This window comes from Ovis canadensis, chromosome 25 (assembly GCF_042477335.2).
Source record: "Ovis canadensis isolate MfBH-ARS-UI-01 breed Bighorn chromosome 25, ARS-UI_OviCan_v2, whole genome shotgun sequence".
NCBI lineage: Eukaryota > Metazoa > Chordata > Mammalia > Artiodactyla > Bovidae > Ovis > Ovis canadensis.
Genome location: NC_091269.1, coordinates 30,729,671 through 30,754,300, shown reverse-complemented (window position 1 = coordinate 30,754,300; position 24,630 = coordinate 30,729,671). Strand labels below are relative to the sequence as shown.

The 24,630-nt window shown below is 37.9% G+C and overlaps 1 protein-coding gene and 1 long non-coding RNA gene across 2 annotated transcripts; both read left to right on the top strand.

Annotated features, from left to right (window-relative positions):
- The first annotated feature begins 208 nt into the window (after positions 1 to 208).
- LOC138430013 (uncharacterized) lies at positions 209 to 7,986 on the top strand. The gene is made up of 3 exons (XR_011252951.1): positions 209 to 345; positions 5,174 to 5,232; positions 7,901 to 7,986. It is a non-coding gene; the product is annotated as an uncharacterized lncRNA (long non-coding RNA).
- Positions 7,987 to 11,114: 3,128 nt separating this feature from the next.
- On the top strand, positions 11,115 to 24,630 carry LOC138430465 (zinc finger protein 33B-like). Its single transcript, XM_069572663.1, is given in 8 exon segments — positions 11,115 to 11,246; positions 12,141 to 12,321; positions 12,855 to 12,933; positions 13,087 to 13,253; positions 13,512 to 13,617; positions 22,440 to 23,447; positions 23,449 to 23,718; positions 23,802 to 24,630. Coding segments are annotated over 8 exon segments (2,772 nt in total).

Below are 24,630 nucleotides of genomic sequence, written 5' to 3'. Positions count from 1 at the left end.
AATAAAACCCCTCAGGGCTGCATATAGCAGAAGTGATAACCCTAGCCCAGAAACTCTGAATTCCTAAAGAAGGTGTCAGATTTCTAAAATTCCCTCAAGGTCCTCCGGCTTCTGGGAAACAAGAGTCTGGAAGTTCGACAGCTCGCCGCGCGTGGTTATGGGACTTGCTCGTCTGCCGCTCCTTCTGCGCATGTGCAATACCCTTTAGGCTCTACCTCTAAAATGTCTCAGGAGGTATTGTGGGAGACGGTTCCGAAGCGTCTAGGTCTGCGTCCTCGGCTTTGAGTAGGTGCCGCCCGAGTAGGAATGGCAGACGAAGCAGAAAGGTTGGGCGACAGCTGAGAGGTACCCTACGCGGCTCCAGAGAGCGGGCGGGGGGCGGGACCCTCGGCGTCAGAACCTGAGAAGGCGGACAGGTAGGGGCTGCCTAAGCGGAGTCTCTGTCAGGGGAAGTAGCCAGAGTCGGACGAGGGGACAAGGGACCTCGGTGAGGCTGCGGTTCCGCATGTGTCCGGCCTCTCCGCGAGGTGGACTGCGTAGATGCGAGCCGGGCAAGTACATAGGCATGATGGGTGAGCCCTGCCTGAAAGAGGGGGCGGGTTTGAGGGACGCTGCAGTTCAGGGCAGAACTTGGTACATAGGAATTATCCGGCAGTTACCTCGTGGCACTTCATTTCCTCATGTGTAAAACTCGAGGAATTAATAACATGTGCCTCGTGGGGGTTGTTCAGAAGATTAAATAACATAACATAGTGCCTGGCAGTAAATATTAGCTGCTGATGTTCATAGAAATAATCATTCTTCTCACTCATTAGTTTGTGGCTCACACCTTCTCATCTAGGATAGTGTAACTCTCCGCACTGTGACAAATTAGGACATTGAGACTGAAAGGACAGTTATATATTGAAAGTCATGAAACTATCTGGTAACTAGAAGACAAACATTTTCTCCAAATGTCATGATCTTCTGCCTTCACTATCTTGATTATGAAAGCCAGCTTTGCATCATCTGCAGCACTTAGCAGAAATAATTTGACGTGTTAATACATAATTTGAACGTTTGAATATTTCCATGTAGCACCTCTGTATCTGAGATTTCTGAATGCTTTTGAAGTCCTTGGGAAGGGCAGCATAATTGTTTCCGAGTTCTGTAACAGTCTAGCTTTCTCTGTGATCTGAGCAGCATGCGTTTGAGTTTATTCAAGGTCTTACATGATAGTCTGTGGAATAATGTGTACAAAGAGTTGAACTGCGAGCTTTGGTGAAGGTTCCAGTTAAATGAATTTGTCCCTTAGGCGCATTTCTCATCTATTTTGGAATAAAGTGCCTCTTGTGAAGTAAGAAGGAGAAGCCTCTAGGAATAGAATACCACGTGGGAGAGAACTGCTCCACCATTTGAGTGAGTTTCTTAGCAGAGCAGGTCCCAGGTTTGAAGCGCCTGTTCAGAATGAATGAAATTTGGATGATGTTGCCACATTCAGAAGCCATCATAGGCTGCCTAGTGGAACAAAGTCCGGACCAAGCTTTAGAAGAGAGGGGGACTGGGCTGAGAGGAATGAGGGAGGGTTAGGCTACTCAGGAAACTTAACTTCCTTGGAAAGGTTTTGAGGAAAAGGTATGGGGAAAGGAGATTTAAGCTATATTGGAATAAATTCTGTTTTACCAATCCTGGTTTAATCCTCAGTTCAGTTCAGTGCAGTCGCTCAGTCGTGTCCGACTCTTTGTGACCCCATGAATCGCAGCACGCCAGGCCTCCCTGTCCATCACCAACTCCCAGAGTTCACTCAGGCTCGCATCCATCGAGTCAGTGATGCCATTCAGCCATCTCATCCTCTGTCGTTCCCTTCTTCTCCTGCCCACAATACCTCCCAGCATCAAAGTCTTTTCCAGTGAGTCAGCTCTTCGCATGAGGTGGCCAAAGTACTGGAGTTTCAGCTTCAACATCATTCCTTCCAAAGAAATCCCAGGGTTGATCTCCCTCAGAATGGACTGGTTGGATCTCCTTGCAGTCCAAGGGACTCTCAAGAGTCTTCTCCAACACCACAGTTCAAAAGCATCAATTCTTTGGCGCTCAGCCTTCTTCACAGTCCAACTCTCACATCCATACATGACTACTGGAAAAACCATAGCCTTGACTAGACCAACCTTAGTCAGCAAAGTAATGTCTCTGCTTTTGAATATGCTATCTAGGTTGGTCATAACTTTTCTTCCAAGGAGTAAACTTCTTTTAATTTCATGGCTGCAATTACCATCTGCAGCGATTTTGGAGCCCCCCAAAATAAAGTCTGACACTGTTTCTACTGTTTCCCCATCTATTTTCCATGAAGTGATGGGACCGGATGCCATGATCTTCATTTTCTGAATGTTGAGCTATAAGCCAACTTTTTCACTCTCCTCTTTCACTTTCATCAAGAGGCTTTTTAGTTCTTCTTCACTTTCTGCCATAAGGGTGGTGTCATCTGCATATCTGAGGTGATTGATATTTCTCCGGCAATCTTGATTCCAGCTTGTGTTTTTTCCAGTCCAGCGTTTCTCGTGATATACTTTGCATATAAGTTGAATAAGCAGGGTGACAATATACAGCCTTGACGCACTCCTTTTCCTATTTGGAACCAGTCTGTTCCATGTCCAGTTCTAACTGCTGCTTCCTGACCTGCATACGGATTTCTCAAGAGGCAGGTCAGGTGGTCTGTTATTCCCATCTCTTTCAGAATTTTCCACAGTTTATTGTGATCCACACAGTCAAAGGCTTTGGCACAGTCAATAAAGCAGAAATAGATGTTTTTCTGGCACTCTCTTGCTTTTTCCATGATCCAGCGAATGTTGGCAATTTGATCTCTAGTTCCTCTGCCTTTTCTAAAACCAGCTTGAACATCAGGAAGTTCACGGTTCACGTATTGCTGAAGCCTGGCTTGGAGAATTTTGAGCATTACTTTACTAGCGTGTGAGATGAGTGCAATTGTGCGGTAGTTTGAGCATTCTTTGGCATTGCCTTTCTTTGGGATTGGAATGAAAACTGACCTTTTCCAGTCCTGTGGCCACTGCTGAGTTTTCCAAATCTGCTGGCATATTGAGTGCAGCACTTTCACAGCATCATCTTTCAGGATTTGAAACAGCTCAACTGGAATTCCATCACCTCCACTAGCTTTGTTTGTAGTGATGCTTTCTAAGGCCCACTTGACTTCACATTCCAGGATGTCTGGCTCTAGATGAGTGATCACATCATCATGATTATCTGGGTCATGAAGATCTTTTTTGTACAGTTCTTCTGTGTATTCTTGCCACCTGTTCTTAATATCTTCTGCTTCTGTTAGGTCCATACCATTTCTGTCCTTTATCGAGCCCATCTTTGCATGAAATGTTCCCTTGGTATCTCTAATTTTCTTGACGAGATCTCTAGTCTTTCCCATTCTGTTGTTTTCCTCTATTTCTTTGCATTGATCGCTGAAGAAGGCTTTCTTATCTCTCCTTGCTATTCTTTGGAACTCTGCATTCAGATGCTTATATCTTTCCTTTTCTCCTTGGCTTTTCACTTCTCTTCTTTTTTTTCTTTTTTTTTTTTCACTTCTCTTCTTTTCACAGCTATTTGTAAGGCCTCCCCAGACAGCCATTTTGCTTTTTTGCATTTCTTTTCCATGGGGATGGTCTTGATCCCTGTCTCCTGTACAATGTCACGAACCTCATTCCATAGTTCATCAGGCACTCTATCTATCAGATCTAGGCCCTTAAATCTATTTCTCACTTCCACTGTATAATCATCAGGGATTTGATTTAGGTCATATCTGAATGGTCTAGCGGGTTTCCCTGCTTTCTTCAATTTGAGTCTGAATTTGGTAATAAGGAGTTCATGATCTGAGCCACAGTTTAACCCTACTCTATTTTTCACTCACTGGTCCCAGATTTTGAGCTCTTATCATTGTGAATCTGGCATCTAAAAATATTCTGATGATTTTCTTACACACATCAGTATAAGAAGAGTTTTCTATTTGTCTTGTTAATAAGTTGGGAAAAATTGGTCCTGAGGGTGCAAGTGAATTTCCCTGGTTTTGTCTTAGTGGCAGAGCCAAGAAGATATGTTGAGTCTCTTGATACCCAGGCCAGTGGCTGCTGCATCATCACTGGTAAAACGTTTATTAAAAGGCAACTTTTTGAGGATCTATACATACTTTTTTTACTTTTATCCATTTTAATGCTTTAAAAAAAATTTTTGATTTCTTAAATTAAAATATCATTGACTTACAGTGCTTCAGGTGTACAGCAAAGTGATTCAGTTATATATGTATTTATACCTATATATACACACATACACAAACACATATATATGTATGGGTGCATCCTTGCTAAGTTACTTCAGGCATGTCCAACTCTTTGTGATCGTATGGGCTGTAGCCTGCCAGGCTCCTCTGTCCATGGGATTCTCCAGGCAGGAATACTGGAGTGGGTTGTTGTGCCCTCCTCCAGGGGAACCTTCTCAACCCAGAACCCATGTCTCTTATGTCTCCTGAATTAGCAGGTGGGTTCTTTACCACTAGTGCTACCCGTGAAGCATATGTATGTAGATATATATATGTGTGTGTGTACACACTTTTTCAGATTCTCTTCCCTTATAGGTTATTATAAGATATTGAATATAGTTTCTTGTGCTATACAGTAAGTCCTTGTTATTTATCTATGCATATACATTGGAAAAACACTTAATAAGTAATGTTACCTTAAAGTGCCTCCTTCCCTTTTTTTATAGCTTGGGTGAATTCTCTGTTTCAAGTAGTAAATAAGAAAATAACCATGTACATTACAATATTTGCTATATAACTTAATGAAGGCTTAGTGTTCCTTCATTTAGAATATTGTAATTTAACCAATTTCCTTATAATTTTTTAATTTCTTTCAAATAAAGAGCTACATATGTTGTTTTTAAAAAGTAGAAACTAATTTCATTCAGCCAGTGAAAATTTTTCACACCCAATATCTGCATGACCATATCACAGTCACACATAGACATGTGGATACTTTTTCCATATGTCCCTTCTTGCCCCTTCTCCAGGATGTAAAGAATAGTCCTTCACAGAGAAGCATTTTAACCAGGTGATGTTTGTAGCTATTTAAATATGCAAATCCAAGAGTTGCAGGCAATCTGTACCTCTAATGATTTTATTCCTCTTTTTCTATTCCAGCTATACCTTCAGAGATTTCAGCATTTTTCCAAGACCAGCCAAATATGAAGAAATTCTGTGTGAGTTGTTGCAAGTCTTTCTACAGTTTGTTTTATATTGTATTTGAGGTTAATGACTCCTAGACTTGAAACAGAACAGTAGAAATATATCAAATGAACCTGAGGGAAACAGTCTAGCATAATTGTCCTCAAACTTTAATGTGCATTAAAATCACCTGGAAAGTTTGTAAAATCCAGAATGAGGCCTGAGATTGCAGGTGATGGTGATATTAACCTTTCCAGGCCAGTAGCATTGGAATAGTAGGTCACTAGAGCAGAGTTGGCAAGGAGACACACACTCTCTGTCTCAGTCTGTCTCTCTCTCTCTGAGAGGTTATGTGGTTATCAGAGCGAGCTGCAAATATTTCTGACTGTTCTGGTAGTCATGGCCAAAAATTAGACTCCGTGATACATGGCTTTCATTGATCATGTGAATAAAGCTGCCTGATTCCTTTTGGAACCTAAAGACTTTCTGGCATTGAAACCTGGAGAAAAAAAACAAAAAACTTTTGTTTCTTTTCATGTAAATGATGAACAACTTTCTGGTGGCAACCATGAAATAAATGCTTGAAATCATTCTTCAGTGGATGCAAATAATGGTCCCAAGTAAAACTCAGTTAATGAGGTTTCTCAGGAGACCATATTACTGATGCTTGTGTAGACAGCTTTCTGTTGTCTACAGGATGTTTTTTTTTTTCCCACTCCTGGATAAAACTATTGTTAGAACATCTACAGAATAAGTTGATTGCATGTCCTTATAATAAACTTATAAAATTCTCTATCTTGCTCGATATGTAGTGTTCAGTTAATAGCAGACATTTCTGCACATAATCAGATTTCAGTCTCCTTCATGCAGAATGAATTCTTCCTCATCATTTGCTAGAATTTGGTCAGTAAAAGTCACCAATAATATATATTGTTTAAACACACATAAACAATTAGCCATTTTAATTTTAGTTTTTAGTTTTTCTTGGCTGTGCTGTGTACACAGCATGCAGGATCTTAGTTCCCTAACTAGGATCAAACCCGTTCCCCCCTGCAGTGGAAGCAGAGTCCTAACCACGGGACCTCAAAGTCCCCTACTTAGCCATTTTAGAGTGTAAGTTCAATGGCATTTAATACATTCACAGTGTTGTGCAAGCATCATCATTATCTAGTTCCAGAACATTTCCATCATCCCTGAATAAAACCTAATACCCTTTAAAGTCGTTCTCTATTCCCCTTTTACCCTAGTGGCAGCCACTAATTTATGCTTTGATTTTAAAGACTTGCCTCTTCTAGCTATTTTATATAAATGTAACCATACAATATGTGTTTTTTGTGTCTTCCTCTTGATAAAATGTTTTCAAGTTTCATCCATATTGTTGTATGTATCAGACTTTATTCCTTCCCCCAGCTTTGATATGGTATAATTGACAAAATTGTAAAATATTTCAGTTGTATATCATGACAGTTTGATATGAAAGGATTCCTCCCATCTAGTAAACACATCTGCCACCTCACATATTTATCTTCTTTTGTGTATGAGATATTTAAGTTCTCTCTTAGCAAATTTCAGTTATATAGTACAGTGTTATCGACATAGTCACCATGTTATACATTAGATCCCCAGACCTTTTCCATTTTATAGCTGATAGTATCCTTTTACCAAGATTTCATTTCTTTTCGTGACTCAATAATATTCCACTGTATTGATGTACCTCATTTTGTTTATACAGTTATCAATTAATAGACACTTTACAGCTATTGTGAATAGTGCTGCTGTCATGTTCGAAAACCTGTCTACTCCCTGTATCACTGCATCTTTTCCTGTCTTGAATATTCTCATTAAAGTAATTGTATTTCATTTTTTTTTTAAAAAGAAAGAAAACCTGTTTTCAACTATGGTATTGGCTTAGTAGTGCAAGTGCTGGGTCCTGTGTTAATTATTTTTAACTCCATGAGGAACCACTAAACTTTTTCTGTAAAATGGCTGCACAATTTTACATTTTTACTAACAATGTATGCGAGTTCCCGTTTTTCCTCATCCTCAACAGCACTTGTCTACATTTTTTTTATTATAGCCTTCCTAGTGTATGTGAAATCATATTTTACTTTTCCCTAGTAACCAATGACCACCTTTTTATGCGCTTGTTGGATAGTTCTATATATCTACTTTGTAGACATGTCTATTCATGTCTTTTGTCCATCTTTAAATTGGGTTGTTTATTATCAAAGCATTTTGAGTTCTAGGCTTTCATCAGATATGATTTTAAAGTATCTCTTCCCATTCTTTGACTTGTTTTTTCATTCTATTGATTGTATATACTTTGAATCAAAAAAGATTTTAATTTTGATGAACTTTAGTTTATATATTTATCTTTTGTTGTATGTGCTGTTGATGTCATATCTAAGAACTTGTTGCCAAATCAGGATCATGAAGATTTACTATGTTTTCTTCTAAAGTGTTATAGTTTTAGCTCATATATTTAGGTCTTTGAGTTAATTTTGCATCTATAACAGGAAGGGATCCAATCTTGTTTATTTGTATGTGGATATCTCCTTGTCCCCACACCATTTGTTGAAGAGACTGTTTTTCCCCTATTGAATGGCCTTGGTACTCTTGTTGAGAATTAGTTGACCAGAGATGTATAGGTTTGTGCTAAATCACTTCAGTCATATCTGACTCTTTGCAACCTATGGACTGTAGCCCGTCAGGCTCCTCTCTCCATGAGATTCTCCAGGCAAGAATACTGGTGTGGGCTACCATCCCATCCTCCAAGGGAATCTTTCCAACCCAGGGATTGAACCATATCTCTTATGTCTTCTGCATTGGCAGGTGGGTTCTTCACCAGTAGCCCCACCTGGTAAGTATAGGTTTATTTCCAGACTTTCAGTTTCATTCACTGGATTTATATGTGTTTCGTTATGCCAGTTCTGTACTATTTAGATTCTCTAGCTTTGTGGCAAGGTTTGAAGTTAAGATGTGTTAGTCCTGTGATTTGTTTCTCTTTGTCAAGGTTGTTTTGGTTATTTGAGGTTTCTTACATTTCCGTGTGAATTTAAAGATCATTTCCATTTCTGCAAAAAAAAGTCCAGTGGATTTTTCATCAAATGTGTGAAACCCTGGGAAGTATTGTGATCTTGACTATATTAAGTATTTTATCCCATGAACAAGGAATGTCCTTCCACTTATTTAGGTCTTTAATTTCTTTCAACAAAGTTTTGTAATTTTCAGTGAATACAAGTCTTGTACCTCATTGATTAACTCTATTCTGAAGTATTTTATTCTTTTTGATGCTATCATAAGTAGAGTTGTTTTCTTAATTTACTTTTGGATTGTTCATTGTCAGTGTATAGTAAAACAACAGAGTTTTTTTGTGTTAATCTTGTGTTCTACAATTTTATTGAATTTATTAGCTCTAATAGTTTTTTGATGGATTCTTTGGGATTTTCTGTGTATAGGATTATGTTCTATAGATAGAGATAGTTTTACTTTACTCTTTCTAATTTGGATGCCTTTATTTCTTTTTATTGCCTGATTTTCTCTAGCTGGAACTTCTTTTACAGTGTTGAATAGAAGTGCCCAAAGTGAATATTCTTGTCTTATTCCTCACTTAAGTGGGAAAGCTTTCAGTCTTTTACCCTTAAATATTTTTAGCTGTGAGTTTTTCATGCATGCCTTTTTATCATGTTGAGAAATTCACTTCTGTTCCTAGTTTATTGAGTGATTTTATCCTGAAAAGATTTTTGATGTGGTCAGATGCTTTTTCTGCTTCACTTGAGCAATTTCTGGGGATTTTTCATCATTATTTAGTATATTAAATTGATTTTCTCATGTTGAATTGCTCTTGCATTCCTGGTATAAATTCTCCTTCATTGTGATTCATGATTCATTGATTGCTGCACCAGACGACTTGTAGAATCTTGGTTCCTCTACCATCGGGTCGAATCTGTGCTTCCTGCAGTGGAAGTACAGAGTCCTAACTACTGGACTGCCAGCAAATTCCCCATGACCCTTTTAATATGTTGTTTGGACTCAATCTTACAATATTTTGTTGAGTATATTACATTTATATTCATAAGGCATATTGACCTGTAATTTCATTTCATTGTGATTCCTTTATTTGGCTTAAATATTAGGGTAATCAACACTGGGCTCATTGAATTAAGAATTACAGTTTACCCTTGAACTACATGGGTTTAAACTGCATAGGTCCATTCATGTAGATTTTTTAAGTGCTAAATATTACAGTACTGCACAATCCACAGTTGGTTGAGTCCACAGGTGCAGAAACAGATAAGGAGGGCCAACTCTAACTGCACTGAGGTCATCACCCCTAACCCATGTGTTTTTAAGGGGTCAACTATATTTCTTCCACTTATTTTTGGAAGAGTTTGGGAAGAATTAGTGTTAATTCTTCTTTAAATGTTTGCTAAAATTCACCAGTGAAGTCATCTGGTTCTGGACTTTACTTTGTTGAGAGATTTTTGATTACTGATTTGATCTCTTTGCTTGCTATTCACTTTTTGTATTTCTTCCTGAGTCAATTGGTTACTTCTGTGTTTCTAAGAATTTATTCATTTAAGTTTCTAATTTTTTGACATATAATTGTTTGTAGTATTGTCTTTTTATTTTCTTTTTATTTCTGTTAGGTCAGTAAAAGTATTTTCATTTCTGATTTTAATATTTTGAGTCTTTTCTCTTTTTTCTTTGTCAGTCTGGCTAAAGGTTTGTTAATTTTGTGGATTTATTTTCAGAGAAGCAACTTTTGACTTTGTTTGTTCTATTTTTATACTCCACTTATTTATCTCTCTAATTTTTATTATGTCTTTCTTCTTGCCAGAGACAAGAATATATAATCCTTACTATATCACAGTATCACCAGGATAGATACAAATGGGGAAAACACTTATGACAGTTAAGCAGAGATTGGAGTATTGCACCTTCAATCCAAAGATTGTCACATATTGCTGGCTACCATCAGAAGTGAGGGGGAGGCAAAGATAATATCTGTCTAGAGTCACAGAGGGACTTTTAAAAAATTCTAATATTTATTTAAGATTGGTCCAATTTGATTAATACTTTATTTATTAAAGCCATGTAATGTTTTATTATGAGACCATACCACATTTTAGTTTTCCATTTCTTTACTGAAAGACACTTGTCATTTCCTTTTTTTCATTGTCATGTATAATACAGGCATACCTTGTTTTATTGTGCTTTGCTTTATTGCACTTAACAGATGCTGCATTATTATTTTTTTAAATAAATTGAAGGTTTATGGTAACCCTGCATTGAGTCTTTGGCACATTGTTCCAAAAGCGTACACGCTTCATATCAATGTGTCATATTTTAGTAATTTTCACAATATTTCAACTTTTTCATTATTATTATATTTGTCATGGTGATCTGTGATCAGTGATCTTTGATGTTACTATTGTAATTGTTTTGGACCCCCACAAACCACATTCATGTAAGATTAACTTACATATTGTATGTGTTCTGGCTATTCTACCAACCAGCTGTTTCCCAGTTTCTTTACCTTTCCTCAGGCCTCCATATTCCCTGAGACATCTCTCACTTTAAATCAAAAGCTGGAAATGATTAAATTTAGTGAGGAAAGCATGTTGAAAGCCTAGACAGACCAAAAACTAGGCCTCTTGCACCAAACTGTTAATCAAGTTGTGAATGCAAAAGAAAAGTAGTTAAAGGAAGTTAAATGTGCTACTCCAGTAAACACACACATGTTAGGAAAGTGAAACAGCCTTATTATGATATGGAGAAAGTTTTAGTGATTTGGATAGAAAATGAAACAAGCCACAACATTCCCTTAAATGAAAGCCTAATCCAGAGGAAGACCCTAATTCTCTTTTCTTCAATTCCATGAAGGCTGAAAGAGGTGAGGAAAGCGTCAGAAGAAATGTTTGAAGTTAGCAGAGACTGGTTCATGAAGTTTAAGGAAAGAAGCTGTCTCCATACCATCAAAATGCAAGGTGAAGCAGCAGGTGCTGATGTAGAAACTGCAGTAAGTTATCCAGGAGATCTAGCTAAGGTAATTAGTGAAGGTGGGTATACTAAATAGATTTTCGGTGTAGACAAAACAGCCTTAAACCAGAAAAAGGCAGAACTTCCCTGGTGGTCCAGTGGCTAAGACTCCATCTTCCCAATGCAGGGGGCCCAGGTTTGATCCCTGGTCAGGGAACTAGATTCTGCATGCCGCAACTAAGAGTTCCATGTTGCAACTAAATTTCTTACATATGCAACTAAAAGATCCCACATGCCACAGTGAGGATTCCATGTGCTGCACCTAAGATCCAGCACATCAAAATAAATAAATCTTTTTAAAAAAATCATTAAAATGTCAATAAATTTTTTAAAAATTTGAAGATGCCATCCAGGACTTTCATAGCTAGAGAGAGGTCAATGCTTGGCTTCAAAGGACAGACTGACTCTTGTTAGGAGCTATTGCAACTGTTGACTTTAAGTTGAAGCCAGTGCTCATTTGACATATGAATAGTCCTAGGTCCCTCAAGAATCTTCTCTGCTTTTGCTCTGTAAATGGAAGAACAGAGCCTGGATGACAGCACATCGGTTTACAACATGGTTTGGTAAATATTTTAAGCCCACTATTGAGACTTACTGCTCAGAAAAAAAAAAAAATTCCTTTCAAAATATTACTGTTCGTTGACAGTGCACCTAGTCATCCAAGAGCTCTGATTGAGATGTACAATGAGATTAATGTTGTTTTCAATGCCTACTAATACAACATCTGCAGCCCACAGATCTAGGAGTGGTTTTGCTGTTCACATTATTTAAGAAATACATTTTGTAAGGTTTTAGCTGCCATAGATAGTGATTCTTCTGATGGATCTGGTAAAGTAAGTTTAAAACCTTCTGGAAAGGATTCACCATTTTGGAAACCATTGGGAATGTTTCTGATTCATAGGAAGAGGTTTGTGTATCAATATTAACAGTCATTTGGAAGAAGTTGATTTCAGCCCTCATGGATGACTTTGAGGAATTGAAGACTTCAATGAAGGAAGTAATTGCAGATATGGTAGAAATAGCAAGAGAACTAGAATTAGAAGTGGAGCATGAAGATGTTACTGAATTATTCCAATCTCTTGGTACAACTTTATTGATGAGGAGTTGCTTCTTATAAATGAGCAAAGAAAGTGGTTACTTGATATGGAATCTACTCTTGGTGAAAACTATGAAATAGTCTGTTCAGTTATGGGAAGTAAATATTCAGGTGCCTACCTACATTTTTTTCTAAATCATAAATTTGTAAATAAATTTCCCAGATGCAAGAGTAACCAGATATTTTGGACACCCCTATTCTCAGGTGTTAGGTCCAAAATTATTCAATAACTCATTCCTTGAATACCTCTGTAGCTTTTTACCTTATCATAGTCCTGAATGGCACTCTCTTATGTGCTAATTGTTATTCTTTTCACTATATATTTTAGATGCATACATGGTTATGCTGTGGCCCTATGTTCATGAATGTTACTCTAATATTTTTTTAACCTTCTCAGTGAAACCTACCCTAATAGCAGGAATAGGTCTTTTGTCCCCTTTGTAACCTCTATCAACTTTGCACATCTTTTCACTACAATAACCTCTTATTGTAATTATATGTATGTATGTTTGTTTTCAGATTATATGCACCTTGATAAAAGTAACATTGCTTTGTCTTCAGATTCCCCCAAAGTAGGAGAGTTCTTTATGGCTTGCAGGCACCAAGAACTTATAACAATAGTAGGAAATATCTATTATGATGTCTCTCTCTCCAACCAAGTAGAATGCAAAAGTAGACATCACACACATTTTTATTAATTCTGAATAGTGAACAATATAACCACTTCGTGCATATTTTCCATGTCTTCCAGTTATGATTACTTGAATTTGAACACAAATGTGCTATATCAGGGATCCTTATCATTTGAGCATGTAACTGTGGGCTTCACTCAGGAGGAATGGCAGAAGCTGGACCCTGCTCAGAGGACCCTGTACAGGGATGTGATGCTGGAGAACTATAGTCACCTCATCTCAGTGAGTAGGGATTGTTTTCCATGTAGATTCCTAGTTGCACATTCTTGCTTATTGCTAAATTCTGTGGGAGCTTTTTTAGGTTTGATCATATTTAGGCTTCAGATTTAGGGTGATTAGAAGGATTGTTGAAACACTATAAAGAATGTTTTTCTTTTTCTAGTAAAAGTTTGAAATGGGTGTCTGAAGTTTCATTTTCTGTTTTCTTCAGAAGCCCTAAAACCTGTGAGTCTATCCCAATTCCCATGTCATTTCCTGTTCACAGGGTATTGCATCCCTAAACCAGAACTGATCTTCAAGTTGGACCAAGGAGAGCAGCTATGGGTATTAGAGGCAGAGTCTCCAAGCCAGAGCTACCCAGGTGAGTTAGGGTGTGTTAAATAGGGCACCTGGTGACAGGTATGAATTCTTTTTATTCTTAATTGTTGCTCATATGTTCATTTTTTCATTCAACAAATATTGAGTACCCACGAGCATCACTCAGGTTTTAGGTGTTGGAAATACATCAGTGAACTGAATTTCGTCCCTGACCTCATGGAGCTTACATTCTGATAGGGAGAGAAGGACAACCAACAAACAATAACACATGTATATACATAAAATATGCCAGTAAATACCAAGGAAATTGAGAAGGGTAAGAATGATGGAGTGTTATACTTTAGAAAGGATATCAAGAAGGGCTTTCTGATGATATCAACTTGAATAAAATGAGAATGAGAATCATGGAGAGTCTTGATGGCAAAGGTAACATCAAATGTCAGTCTACTAAGGCAGGGATGTACTTGATGTGTTTGAGGACACATAAATATCACTCTGGATTGGGGGAAATGAATGAGCAATGAGTAGTAAGGGTTGGCATTGTAAAGGCACTGGGAGCTCAAATTATGTAGGGACATTTGGGCCATGATAAGGACTTTGATTTTATTCTGTGTGAGATGAGAAGCCATTGGCATAATTTAACCCAGTAAGCAACATACAGTGATATGTCTTTTATTTATTTTTAATCTTCAAAAAATTTTTTTTAAAATTTTTTTACTTTACAATACTGTATTGATTTTGCCATACATCTACATGGATCCACCACAGGTGTACAGAATTTCCCACTCCTGAACCCCCCTCCCACCTCCCTCCCCATACCATCCCTCTGGGTTATCCCAGTGCACCAACCCCAAGCATCCTGTATCCTGCATCGAACCTAGACTGGTGATTCATTTCTTATATGATATTATACATGTTTCAATGACATTCTCCCAAATCATCCCACCCTTTCCCTCTTCCACAGAGTCAAAAAGTTCCGTACATCTGTGTCTCTTTTGCTGTCTCGCATACAGGGTTATCGTTACCACCTTTCTAAATCCCATATATACGTGTTAGTATACATGAGAATTGGACTATGAAGAAGGCTGAGCGCCGAAGAATTGATGCTTTTGAACTGTGTGTTGGACAAGACTCTTGAGAGTCCCTTGGACTGCAAGGAGATCCAACCAGTCCATTCTGAAGGAGATCAGCCATGGGATTTCTTTGGAAGGAATGATGCTAAAGCTAAAACTCCAGTATTTTGGCCATCTCATGCGAAGAGTTGACTCATTGGAAAAGAGTCTGATGCTGGGAGGGATTGGGGACAGGAGGAGAAGGGGACGACAGAGGATGAGATGGCTGGATTGCATCACTGACTCAATGGACGTGAGTCTGCATGAACTCCGGCAGTTGGTGATGGACAGGGAGACCTGGCGTGCTGCAATTCATTGGGTTGCAAAGAGTCGGACACAACTGAGCAACTGAACTGAACTGAACTGAACTGATACTGTATTGGTGTTTTTCTTTCTGGCTTACTTCACTCTGTATAATTGGCTGCAGTTTCATCCACCTCATTAGAACTGATTCAAATATATTCTTTTCGATGGCCGAGTAATACTCCATTGTGTATATGTACCACAGCTTTCTTATCCATTCATCTGCTGATGGACATCTAGGTTGCTTCCATGTCCTGGCTATTATAAACAGTGCTTAAATTGATCTCTCTAACTGCTGAGTGAAGAAAATATTGGGGGAAGAGGGCTGAAAGCAAGAACATCAATCAGAATAGTATTTCTGTCTGTGTAAATGTGACGGTAGCTTATCCTTGGTTGAAAGTGGTGAGGAAGAATAAAAGTGATTGGCTTCTGGATGTATTTTGAAGGTGGGAACCTATAAGATTTGCTGTTGAATTGGACAAGGAATATGAAAAAAAGAGAAGAGTCAAGAAAGACTCCAAGGATTTCATCCAGAAAAACTGGATCAATGAGCACCAATTGCCAAGATTGGGAAAAAATGGGGAGAAACAGTTTGGGAGGAGTTAATAGAAGTTTAAATTGCACACATCAAGTTTCAGGTGACTATAAAGTATCCAGGTTTACTTGTGAATCAGCATTTGGGTATACAAGCAGAAGTAGATTAGGGAAGAGTCCAGGTGGTAGATATTTATTTGAAAAGTGTCAGCTATCAAAGTATTTAAAGCTTCAAAATGTAGTATTTAAAGCTTCAAAATGTAGTATTTAAAGTTTCAAAATGTAGTATTTAAAACTAAGAGATTAGATAACATCTCTCCTTAGGAGGAGGAATGCACATATTTGAAAGGTCTGAAGGCTTATACCCTGCGACACTACCTTTTAGAAGACATGAGAATGAGATGGCTCAGCAGAAAAAAGAGAAGAAGCATTTGCAGATTGGGTGGAGAATGTGGTATCCTATAGCTAAGTGAAGATAATATTTAAAGGACACAGTGAACTTCTTTGAAGAAGGACGTGTGAAGTCAGCATTTTCTCCATCCTTGCCTTCAGGTCATCCAGAATCATTAATATAAATGAGCAATACAAATTCAGTTTATGACATTAGAGAATATCTAAAATTGCAAATCAGCACAAGTATAAAAGTATCAAAATCACTGGAAAACTCAAGCGGGAGTATATTTATGGTAGATGGATGGAAAACAAAAGCATTTCTCTTAGTAAGAGAAACTGGCAAAGTACTTTTTGGGGACAAATTCAAGTAAGTACTCTAGAGGTGTGAAACCTAAATCTTTAGATTAACCACAATGTTGGACCCAGGGAGGTAGAACTTCTTTGGATACAGTTTGATTCTGCAAAGCAGACTCATTAGGGCTAAGTGTGGAAACAGATACTTAAACCATATTTTTCAGTAGTACTGTTATTTCTCTGACAATGTAAGAAAAGACTTTCTGTTTGTGGGGGGAAAAAAACCCTCTCAGACACCTAAATGTGGGTTAATAAACTTACATGCTATCTTAGAGGGTAATCCTAGAACACTGAATTTAAAGCAAAAACTTACTTGATAGTAATTAGCTAGGATGTACAGTCAGTTCAGTCACTCAGTCATGTCCAACTCTTTGTGACCCCATGGACTGCTGCAGGCTTCCCTGTCCATCACCAACTCCTGGAGCTTACTCAAACTCATGTACAGACCACCTTAAAAATGAGAAAATGAGGAGTAAGGCTGGTAAGAGGAATGGTAGGTACAAAGGGGCCATTACCTAGTTAGCTATGGCTCTATGATAAGCACCTCTGGTTTCACGGTCAGCAAGACTTCATAGTCTTCATGTGAGCCACTGTGTCCTCAAACAGTCTGCCAGAGAGGTGGAAGGGAAGTTTCTGTCTTCTTGTTCCTCTCTCTCATTAGATAAGACTGGTCTGTAGAGTTTTTAACTCCCTCTCACTTATGGATTACATCAGACAGCCTCTCTAGGTAACTGCTGGGGAAGCCAGAGTCTTCATGGCTCCAGTTCAGCTCCTTAGGCAATGTAGTCTCTATGAAGTCAGCACAACATTTGGTGTTCCTCAGTCAGTAGCTGCAGTGGTGCCAACCCTGACTCCATGATTACCAACAGAGCAAGCCATTTGCTACTCTGTTGAGAAAGGAATGGAGATCTGAGTTGATCTATATACCGAGTCTGGTATGTGTGTAAAGCACTTGTTCATAAGGAATTATCCTGTTGGCCTAAGACATGGCTCTATTCCCTCTCCCAAGTAAATCTCGTCTAGTTGGCTGTTTCTTAAAAAGCTCATGTTCTTTGAAGCTGAATAATCAAAAAGGAACCAGCACAAATTCATTCAAGACAATTACAAGAAAAAAGGGGTGGAAAAGGTAACAAAAGTAGTAGATTAGATAGAGTTGTCTTATGATCATAGGGGGAAGGCAGTGGCAACCCACTCCAGTACTCTTGCCTGGAAAATCTCATGGATGGAGGAGCCTGGTAGGCTACAGTCCATGGGGTCTTGACGAGTCGGACACTACTGAGTAACTTCACTTTCACTTTTCACTTCATGCATTGGAGAAGGAAATGGCAACCCACTCCAGTATTCTTGCCTGGAGAATCCCAGGAACAGAGAAGCCTGGTGGGCTGCTGTCTATGGGGTCTCACAGAGTTGGACATGACTGAAGCAACTTAGCAGCAGCAGCAGCAGTATGATCATAGTAGTTATAAAGTACATAAGAAACGTTATAAAATATTAAACCCATGAATTTTAAATAGGAGAATGCATCGATTACTTCTGTGATAGAATTCAAGAAATATGCTGCTGCTGCTGCTAAGTAGCTTCAGTCGTGTCCGACTTTATGTGACCCCATAGATGGCAGCCCACCAGGCTCTCCCGTCCGTGGGATTCTCCAGGCAAGAACACTGGAGTGGGTTTCCATTTCCTTCTCCAATGCATGAACGTGAAAAGTGAAAGTGAAGTCACTCAGTTATGTCCGACTCTTCGTGACCCAATGGACTGTAGCATACCAGGCTCCTCCGTCCATGGGATTTTCCAGGCAAGAGTACGGGAGTGGGTGCCATTGCCTTCTCCGAAGAAATATGCTAGTAAGGTAGAAAACAATTATGGGATGTCAAATTAAAAAAACAGTTGAAACAAATCAGTGAAGTAAACAAATTGGAATAATCTTAAGGAAGAATAGGTACTGCTAAAATTATATTCAGAAAGATGAGAAAAATGAGCAAGAAGAAACTGACATAAAATTTGAAGTAAATAACAAGGAATAAAAGAGATTCAATATGCATTCCATAAAAGCAATTCCTTCTCCAAAATAGAAAATCTTAATAACAGCCAGAGGGAAAATCACATTGCCTCCTAAGGAATGAGACACTGCTCAGTTCAGTTCAGTTCAGTTGCTCAGTTGTGTCTGACTCTGTGACCCCATGAATTGCAGCACGCCAGGCCTCCCTGTCCATCACCATCTCCCAGAGTTCACTCAAACTCACATCCATCAAGTCAGTGATACCATCCAGCCATCTCATCCTCTGCCGTCCCCTTCTCCTGCCCCCAATCCCTCACAGCATCAGAGTCTTTTCCAATGAGTCAGCTCTTCACATGAGGTGGCTAAAGTATTGGAGTTTCAGCTTTAGCATCATTCCTTCCAAAGAACACCCAGAACCAATCTCCTTTAGAATGGACTGGTTGGATCTCCTTGCAGTCCAAGGGACTCTCAAGAGTTTCCTTCAAAACTACAGTTCAAAAGCATCAATTCTTCAGTGCTCAGCTTTCTTCACAGTCCAACTCTCACATCCATACATGACTACTGGAAAAACCATAGCCTTCACTAGACGGACCTTTGTTGGCAAAGTAATGTCTCTGCTTTTGAATATGCTCTCTAGGTTCGTCATAACTTTCCTTCTAGGGGGTAAGTGTCTTTTAATTTCATGGCTGCAGTCACCATCTGCAGTGATTTTGGAGCGCCCGCCCCCCCAAATAAAGTCTGACACTTTCCACTGTTTCCCTATTTCCCATGAAGTGATGGGACCAGATGCCATGGTCTTAGTTTTCTGAATGTTGAGCTTTAAGCCAACTTTTTCACTATCCTCTTTTACTTTCATCAAGAGGCTTTTTAGTTCCTTTTCACTTTCTGCCATAAGGGTGGTGTGAGACACTGCTAGAGACATCTAAATTGAAGGAACAAAAAAAAGTGTCAATCTAGAATAATGAACTCTGGAAACTATTTTTTAAAGAATGAGATTTGTCTAAGAGAAATAAAGCCAGATACTAGTTAAAGGCAATGTAGATTTTATTCATTAGCTATTGCAGTAAGGGGATAAAGTGTTTTTTTTTTTTTTTAAATAAAACTGAGTTCAACTCTAAATACAGCAAAGACAGCTGAAGATTTGTAGCCAACAGAGTGAAGGGGTAAGTGAATAGAAAATTACAAAGAGTTAACATCAAGGGTAGGATATTCTTGCTAAACTGACCTTATAGAATTCTTGCTAAATTCAGGCTAAGGGTTTATATATCAAGGTTGAAACATGAGGAACTTTGGGTGAGGAAATACCAAGGGTGAGGAGATTCTCCCTAGACTGACAAGGATTCTTGCTAAAACTGCTCAGGAGAAACAGACACGAAAGGCCAAGGTTGAGACCTAGTCAAGAATAGGTCTCAGAGGAGCTTAACTAAAATTTAGTCAAGGAGAGAATCTTTGTCAGGATATATTGTTACATTTGGATTGGTCCTGAAATACATTATAGAAGCAATACCTTTTATTGTATAATTTCATTAGTAAAATTCTAATAGAGATACTACAGGAAGGAAAAAAAATGAAACCAAAGAATACTTGAGAGGAGTGGTAAGTAACAATAAATTAGTAAACTTATGGGTAAGTCTAAGCAATATATGGGTAAAAATAATTATGATACCTAATTTGTAAGGCTAAAAAAGACTATGATATGCTACAAGACAGTTTCATAATTGAATTGGGAGTTGATCAAATTGCATTTGATTCTTCTGTTAGAAAAAGAGGTTCAGATTATAGAATCACTTTAGATTTTAAGTTAAATATTAATGACAAAATTTAAGGGACAGCCACCTAAAGTGGAGAAACAGGTGTGTATTACCTTCAAAGTTGTATAGAGAAGAAAATGAAAAAGATAACAAAAAACCAAATCAGTCTAAAACAAAGGAAGAAAGGTACAGTAGAAGTAGTGGTAAAGCTGACAGATATAAAGCAGAAGTAAAATTTGACCGACAATGTGATATAATAATGACCATAATTGTATAAGGACTAGATTTACCAATCAGAAGTAAAATTGTCACATTGGATCTTCAAAAATAAAATAATCTATAAGACATCAGGTTTTAGTGACTTGATATTTGTCTTTAGCATCTTTTGCTTTTGCAATATTCAGTGTTTTACCTGTCTGCAGAGTATCTCTCACAGGATACTCCAATTCCTCCAGTATGGCAAGAACTACTGTTGAAATCATCATTCACAAAGCACAATCTTCCCTGGTGGCTCAGATGGTAAAGCATCTGTCTATAAAGTGGGAAACCTGAGTTCAATCCCTGGGTTGGGAAGATCCCCTGGAGAAGGAAATGGCAATCCACTCCAGTACTATTGCCTGAAAAATCCCATGGACGGAGGAGCCTGGTAGGCTACAGTCCATGGGGTCGCAAAGAGTCGGACACGACTGAGTGACTTCGCTTTCACTTCCATGAACCTTCTACTGTTACAACTGACATATCATTTTATTTTTCCCTCATCCTTTCTTACAGATATTATTGTTATGCTTTTGTAAAAGTGTTAAAAAATATTTTTATTTTCTCATTTCCACTGAGACCACCCAAAACACTAACTATATTCTTTTAGTTTGTTCTAACTTCTAAATGAAATTATATTCCCCCCAAACCATTTAGTTTATCATGTTATTAACTTGAGTTACCTTTTTCCCAAAATGTAATGTATGGCATTTAAGTTTTTCTCTTTTAATCATGCTTAAAATACTGCTATATCTCATCTCTGTGGAACAAAACTGGGAGTGCTAAGCTCACATTTAATCTTGCCTGAATATGATCCATATATATGCTTTCCTTTCCTACAGCTGTGTCTTGGATTCTGTGTACTTAATGATTCTCATGAATTAGTATGTGAAAGTACATGGAGCAGAGCCTGGGTTGTGGTGATAGTTTGTTAATTTTCCTGTTACTGTCATTATTAACATTTTTTTGCTTTTGTTTTTTACTTTCCTTTTTAGATTGTTTCTTGATTTTGATTTTGTTTCCCCAGCTTTTATGAAATATTTCTTGCTTGTTTTGATTTGCCTTATCAGCTATAAATTCTGATTCTTGACAGTGTATGGATATTGAATGAGGCTATTTACTTATCTATGTTATGCTTTCTCCAAAGAGAGCCTATCTTATTTTGTTATATAACTTATGTGTGTTTTGTTAGTCGCTCAGTCATGCCCGACTCTTTGTGACCCCATGAACTGCAATCCACCAGGTTCCTCTGTCCATGAGATTTTCCAGGCAAGAATGCTGGAGTGGGTTGCCATTTCCTCCTCCAGGGGATCTTCCCAACCCAGGGATCGAACTTGGGTCTCCTGCACTGCAGGCAAATTCTTTACCAACTGAACTACAAGATATTAGATCATTTCTTAATTGTAACTCCTGATGAATGAGAGGCCCTTCATATTGATTCATTCAGAAAACACTGCAAGAAAATAACTTTTCAATTCAGATATTGAGTTATAAACCTCTAGATTCTTGTTCAGAAATTAAAGGTTTGAATAAAACTTGAGATTTGTGTTTTGAAAAACACACAGCTTGTTAAGGACCACTAATTCCAGTACTCAAAGGAAACCAGAGGTAAATACTTGTAATCATAGGAAACATGTAAAACATAGAGATTTAGCTATAGTATATTAAGTATAAGAAAATTAGATAAAGTCTAATTTGTTTCCTTCAAAAGATCAAGTCAATACTCTGATATCTCTCCAGGGTACTCTCATATACTAACCTTCATTTCTTTTCTGGTTTTCTGCATTTCCCAGACCTGACTCAGTCTTTTTTCCCGAAAATATGTCTTCCTTTATTCATTGTGCTTTTATTTATTTTTAACCTCCATATTAAGTCTTAAAGTATTTACCTATGTAAACATTGTCAAATGTAGATGTCTTTATTCTGAGTTTTTATTCCCCATTTCCACTGTGTCAAGTTTTGTTTCTTTCTTCTAAGCTAAAAGAATGGGGTGCACAGACATCTTGTATTACTCTTATTTAAAGAAACTGAGTCAATCATATAAAAGGGTATTTGTATATAAGGGTAAGTTTATCATAATTATAATAGAATTAATAACATACAGTTTTTTGCTCATTTATAGAAGTCTGCAGGATTGTTAACCAGCTGGGACAGAGTTAGGAAATGCACAACAGACATTTCTGGCAAGCTCCATTTATCAACAACAAAACACTGACTATAGAGAGAAGTAATGTATTAGGAAAAATGTTTAATTTCAGCACATACCCAGTTTCTTTCATAAAAATACCCTGTAAATGTGACACTAGTGGGATGAATTTGAAATATATTTCAGAATTAATTATTGAAAAAAACTATTTAAGAAAGAACTCTGATGATCTCAGTGCATATGAAAACTTATTCCTTCGTGTTAACCATGAAAAAGCTCATGTAAGAGAGAAACCTTATGAATTAATTAAGAATAGAAAGTATGTCAGTCAAAATGAAGACTTCTTTCCATATGAGAAAATTAAACATGTAGAGCAGTGTTTTGAATATAAAGAATGTGGTGAAAATTTCTGTGAGAAGACGGTTTTCATCACATATAAACAAGCTCACAAAAGACAAGGTCCTTGTGAACATAATGAATGTGACAAAACATTCTGTAATTATTCAGTTCTCATGGTCCATAAGATAAGAGAAAGTCTTTATGAGTTTAATGCATATGGCAAAACCTTTGAAAAGGTATCTCTCTTGAAACATTTGAAGCTGAAAGATTATGAACATAATGACAAAGTGGATAATTTCAGCAGATCAAACTTTCTTGACACAGGAGAGAGAACATTTGAATGTAACAACCTGGGGGAACCTTTCTGGAAGTCAGTTCTTAATGTAACTCAGAAAACGTGCATAGGAGACAAAGTCTATGAATGTAATGAATGTGAAAAAGCATTCTGTGAAAAGTCAGAACTCACCAAACATCAGAGAGTACATACAGGAGAGAAACCTTTTGAATGTAATGAATGTGGGAAATGCTTCTCTAGGAAATCCCTTCTAACTTTACATCAGAGAATCCACACCAGAGAGAAACCCTATGAATGTAATGTATGTGGGAAATCCTTCTCTAGGAATTCACACCTCATATTTCATCAGAGAACTCACACAGGAGAGAAACCCTATGAATGTAAAGAATGTGGAAAAAGCTTCTACCATAAGTCATATCTCAGTACACCAGAGAATTCACACAGGGGAGAAACCCTATGAATATAGTGAATGTGGGAAAACCTTCATAAGCAACTCAGTTCTTACAATACATCAGGAAACACACACAGGTGAGAAATCCTATAAGTGTAATCAGTGTGGGAAATTCTTCTCCAGGAATTCATACCTTACAATACATTAGAGAACTCACACAGGTGAGAAACCATATGAATGTAAGGTATGTGGGAAAACCTTTTGTCATAAGTCAGATGTCACCAAACACCATAAAACTCACATGGGGGGAAACCCTATAAATGTAATGAGTGTGGGAAAACCTTCAGTCGCAATTCAGGCCTAAAAGTACACCAGAGAACACACACAAAGGAGAAACCCTATGAATGTAATGAATGTGGGAAATCATTCTCTGAGAAATCGGTCCTCATGGTACATCAGAGAATACATACCGGGGAGAAACCTTACAAGTGTGATGAATGTGGAAAAACCTTTTACAATAAGTCAGATCTCACTAAACACCAGAGAACTCACACAGGTAAGAAACCCTATGAATGTAAGGAATGTGGGAAATTCTTCTCTAGAAATTCATATCTTACAGTTCACCAGAGAACTCACACAGGGGAGAAACGCTATGTGTGTATAAAATGTGGGAAAACCTTCTACTATAAGTCTGACTATATGGTACATAAGAGAACATACAGAGGGGAGAAGTCTTATTACTGTGATCAGTGTGGGAAAACCTTCACTTGCAATTCGGTCCTCAGATCACATCAGAGAACTCACACAGGGGAGAAGCCCTATGAATGCAATGATTGTGGGAAATCTTTCTCTGAAAAATCAGTCCTTATTGTACATCAGAGAATACACACAGGGGAAAAACCTTATAAGTGTAATGAATGTGGGAAGCCCTTCTATCATAAGTCAGATCTTGCTAAACATCAGAGAACACACACAGGGCAAAAACCCTATGAATGTAGTCATTGTCAGAAAACCTTCAGTTGCAACTCAGGTCTCAAAGTACATCAGAGAAAGCACGTAAGGGAGAAAGCCTATGAAAGTACTGAATTTGGAGAAACCTCTAAGAAATCAGTTCTCACAGTACATTCAAAATTACATCCAGGGGGAAAATCTTTTAAATATATTAATAGCAATGAGAGAAATCTTAGTACCTAG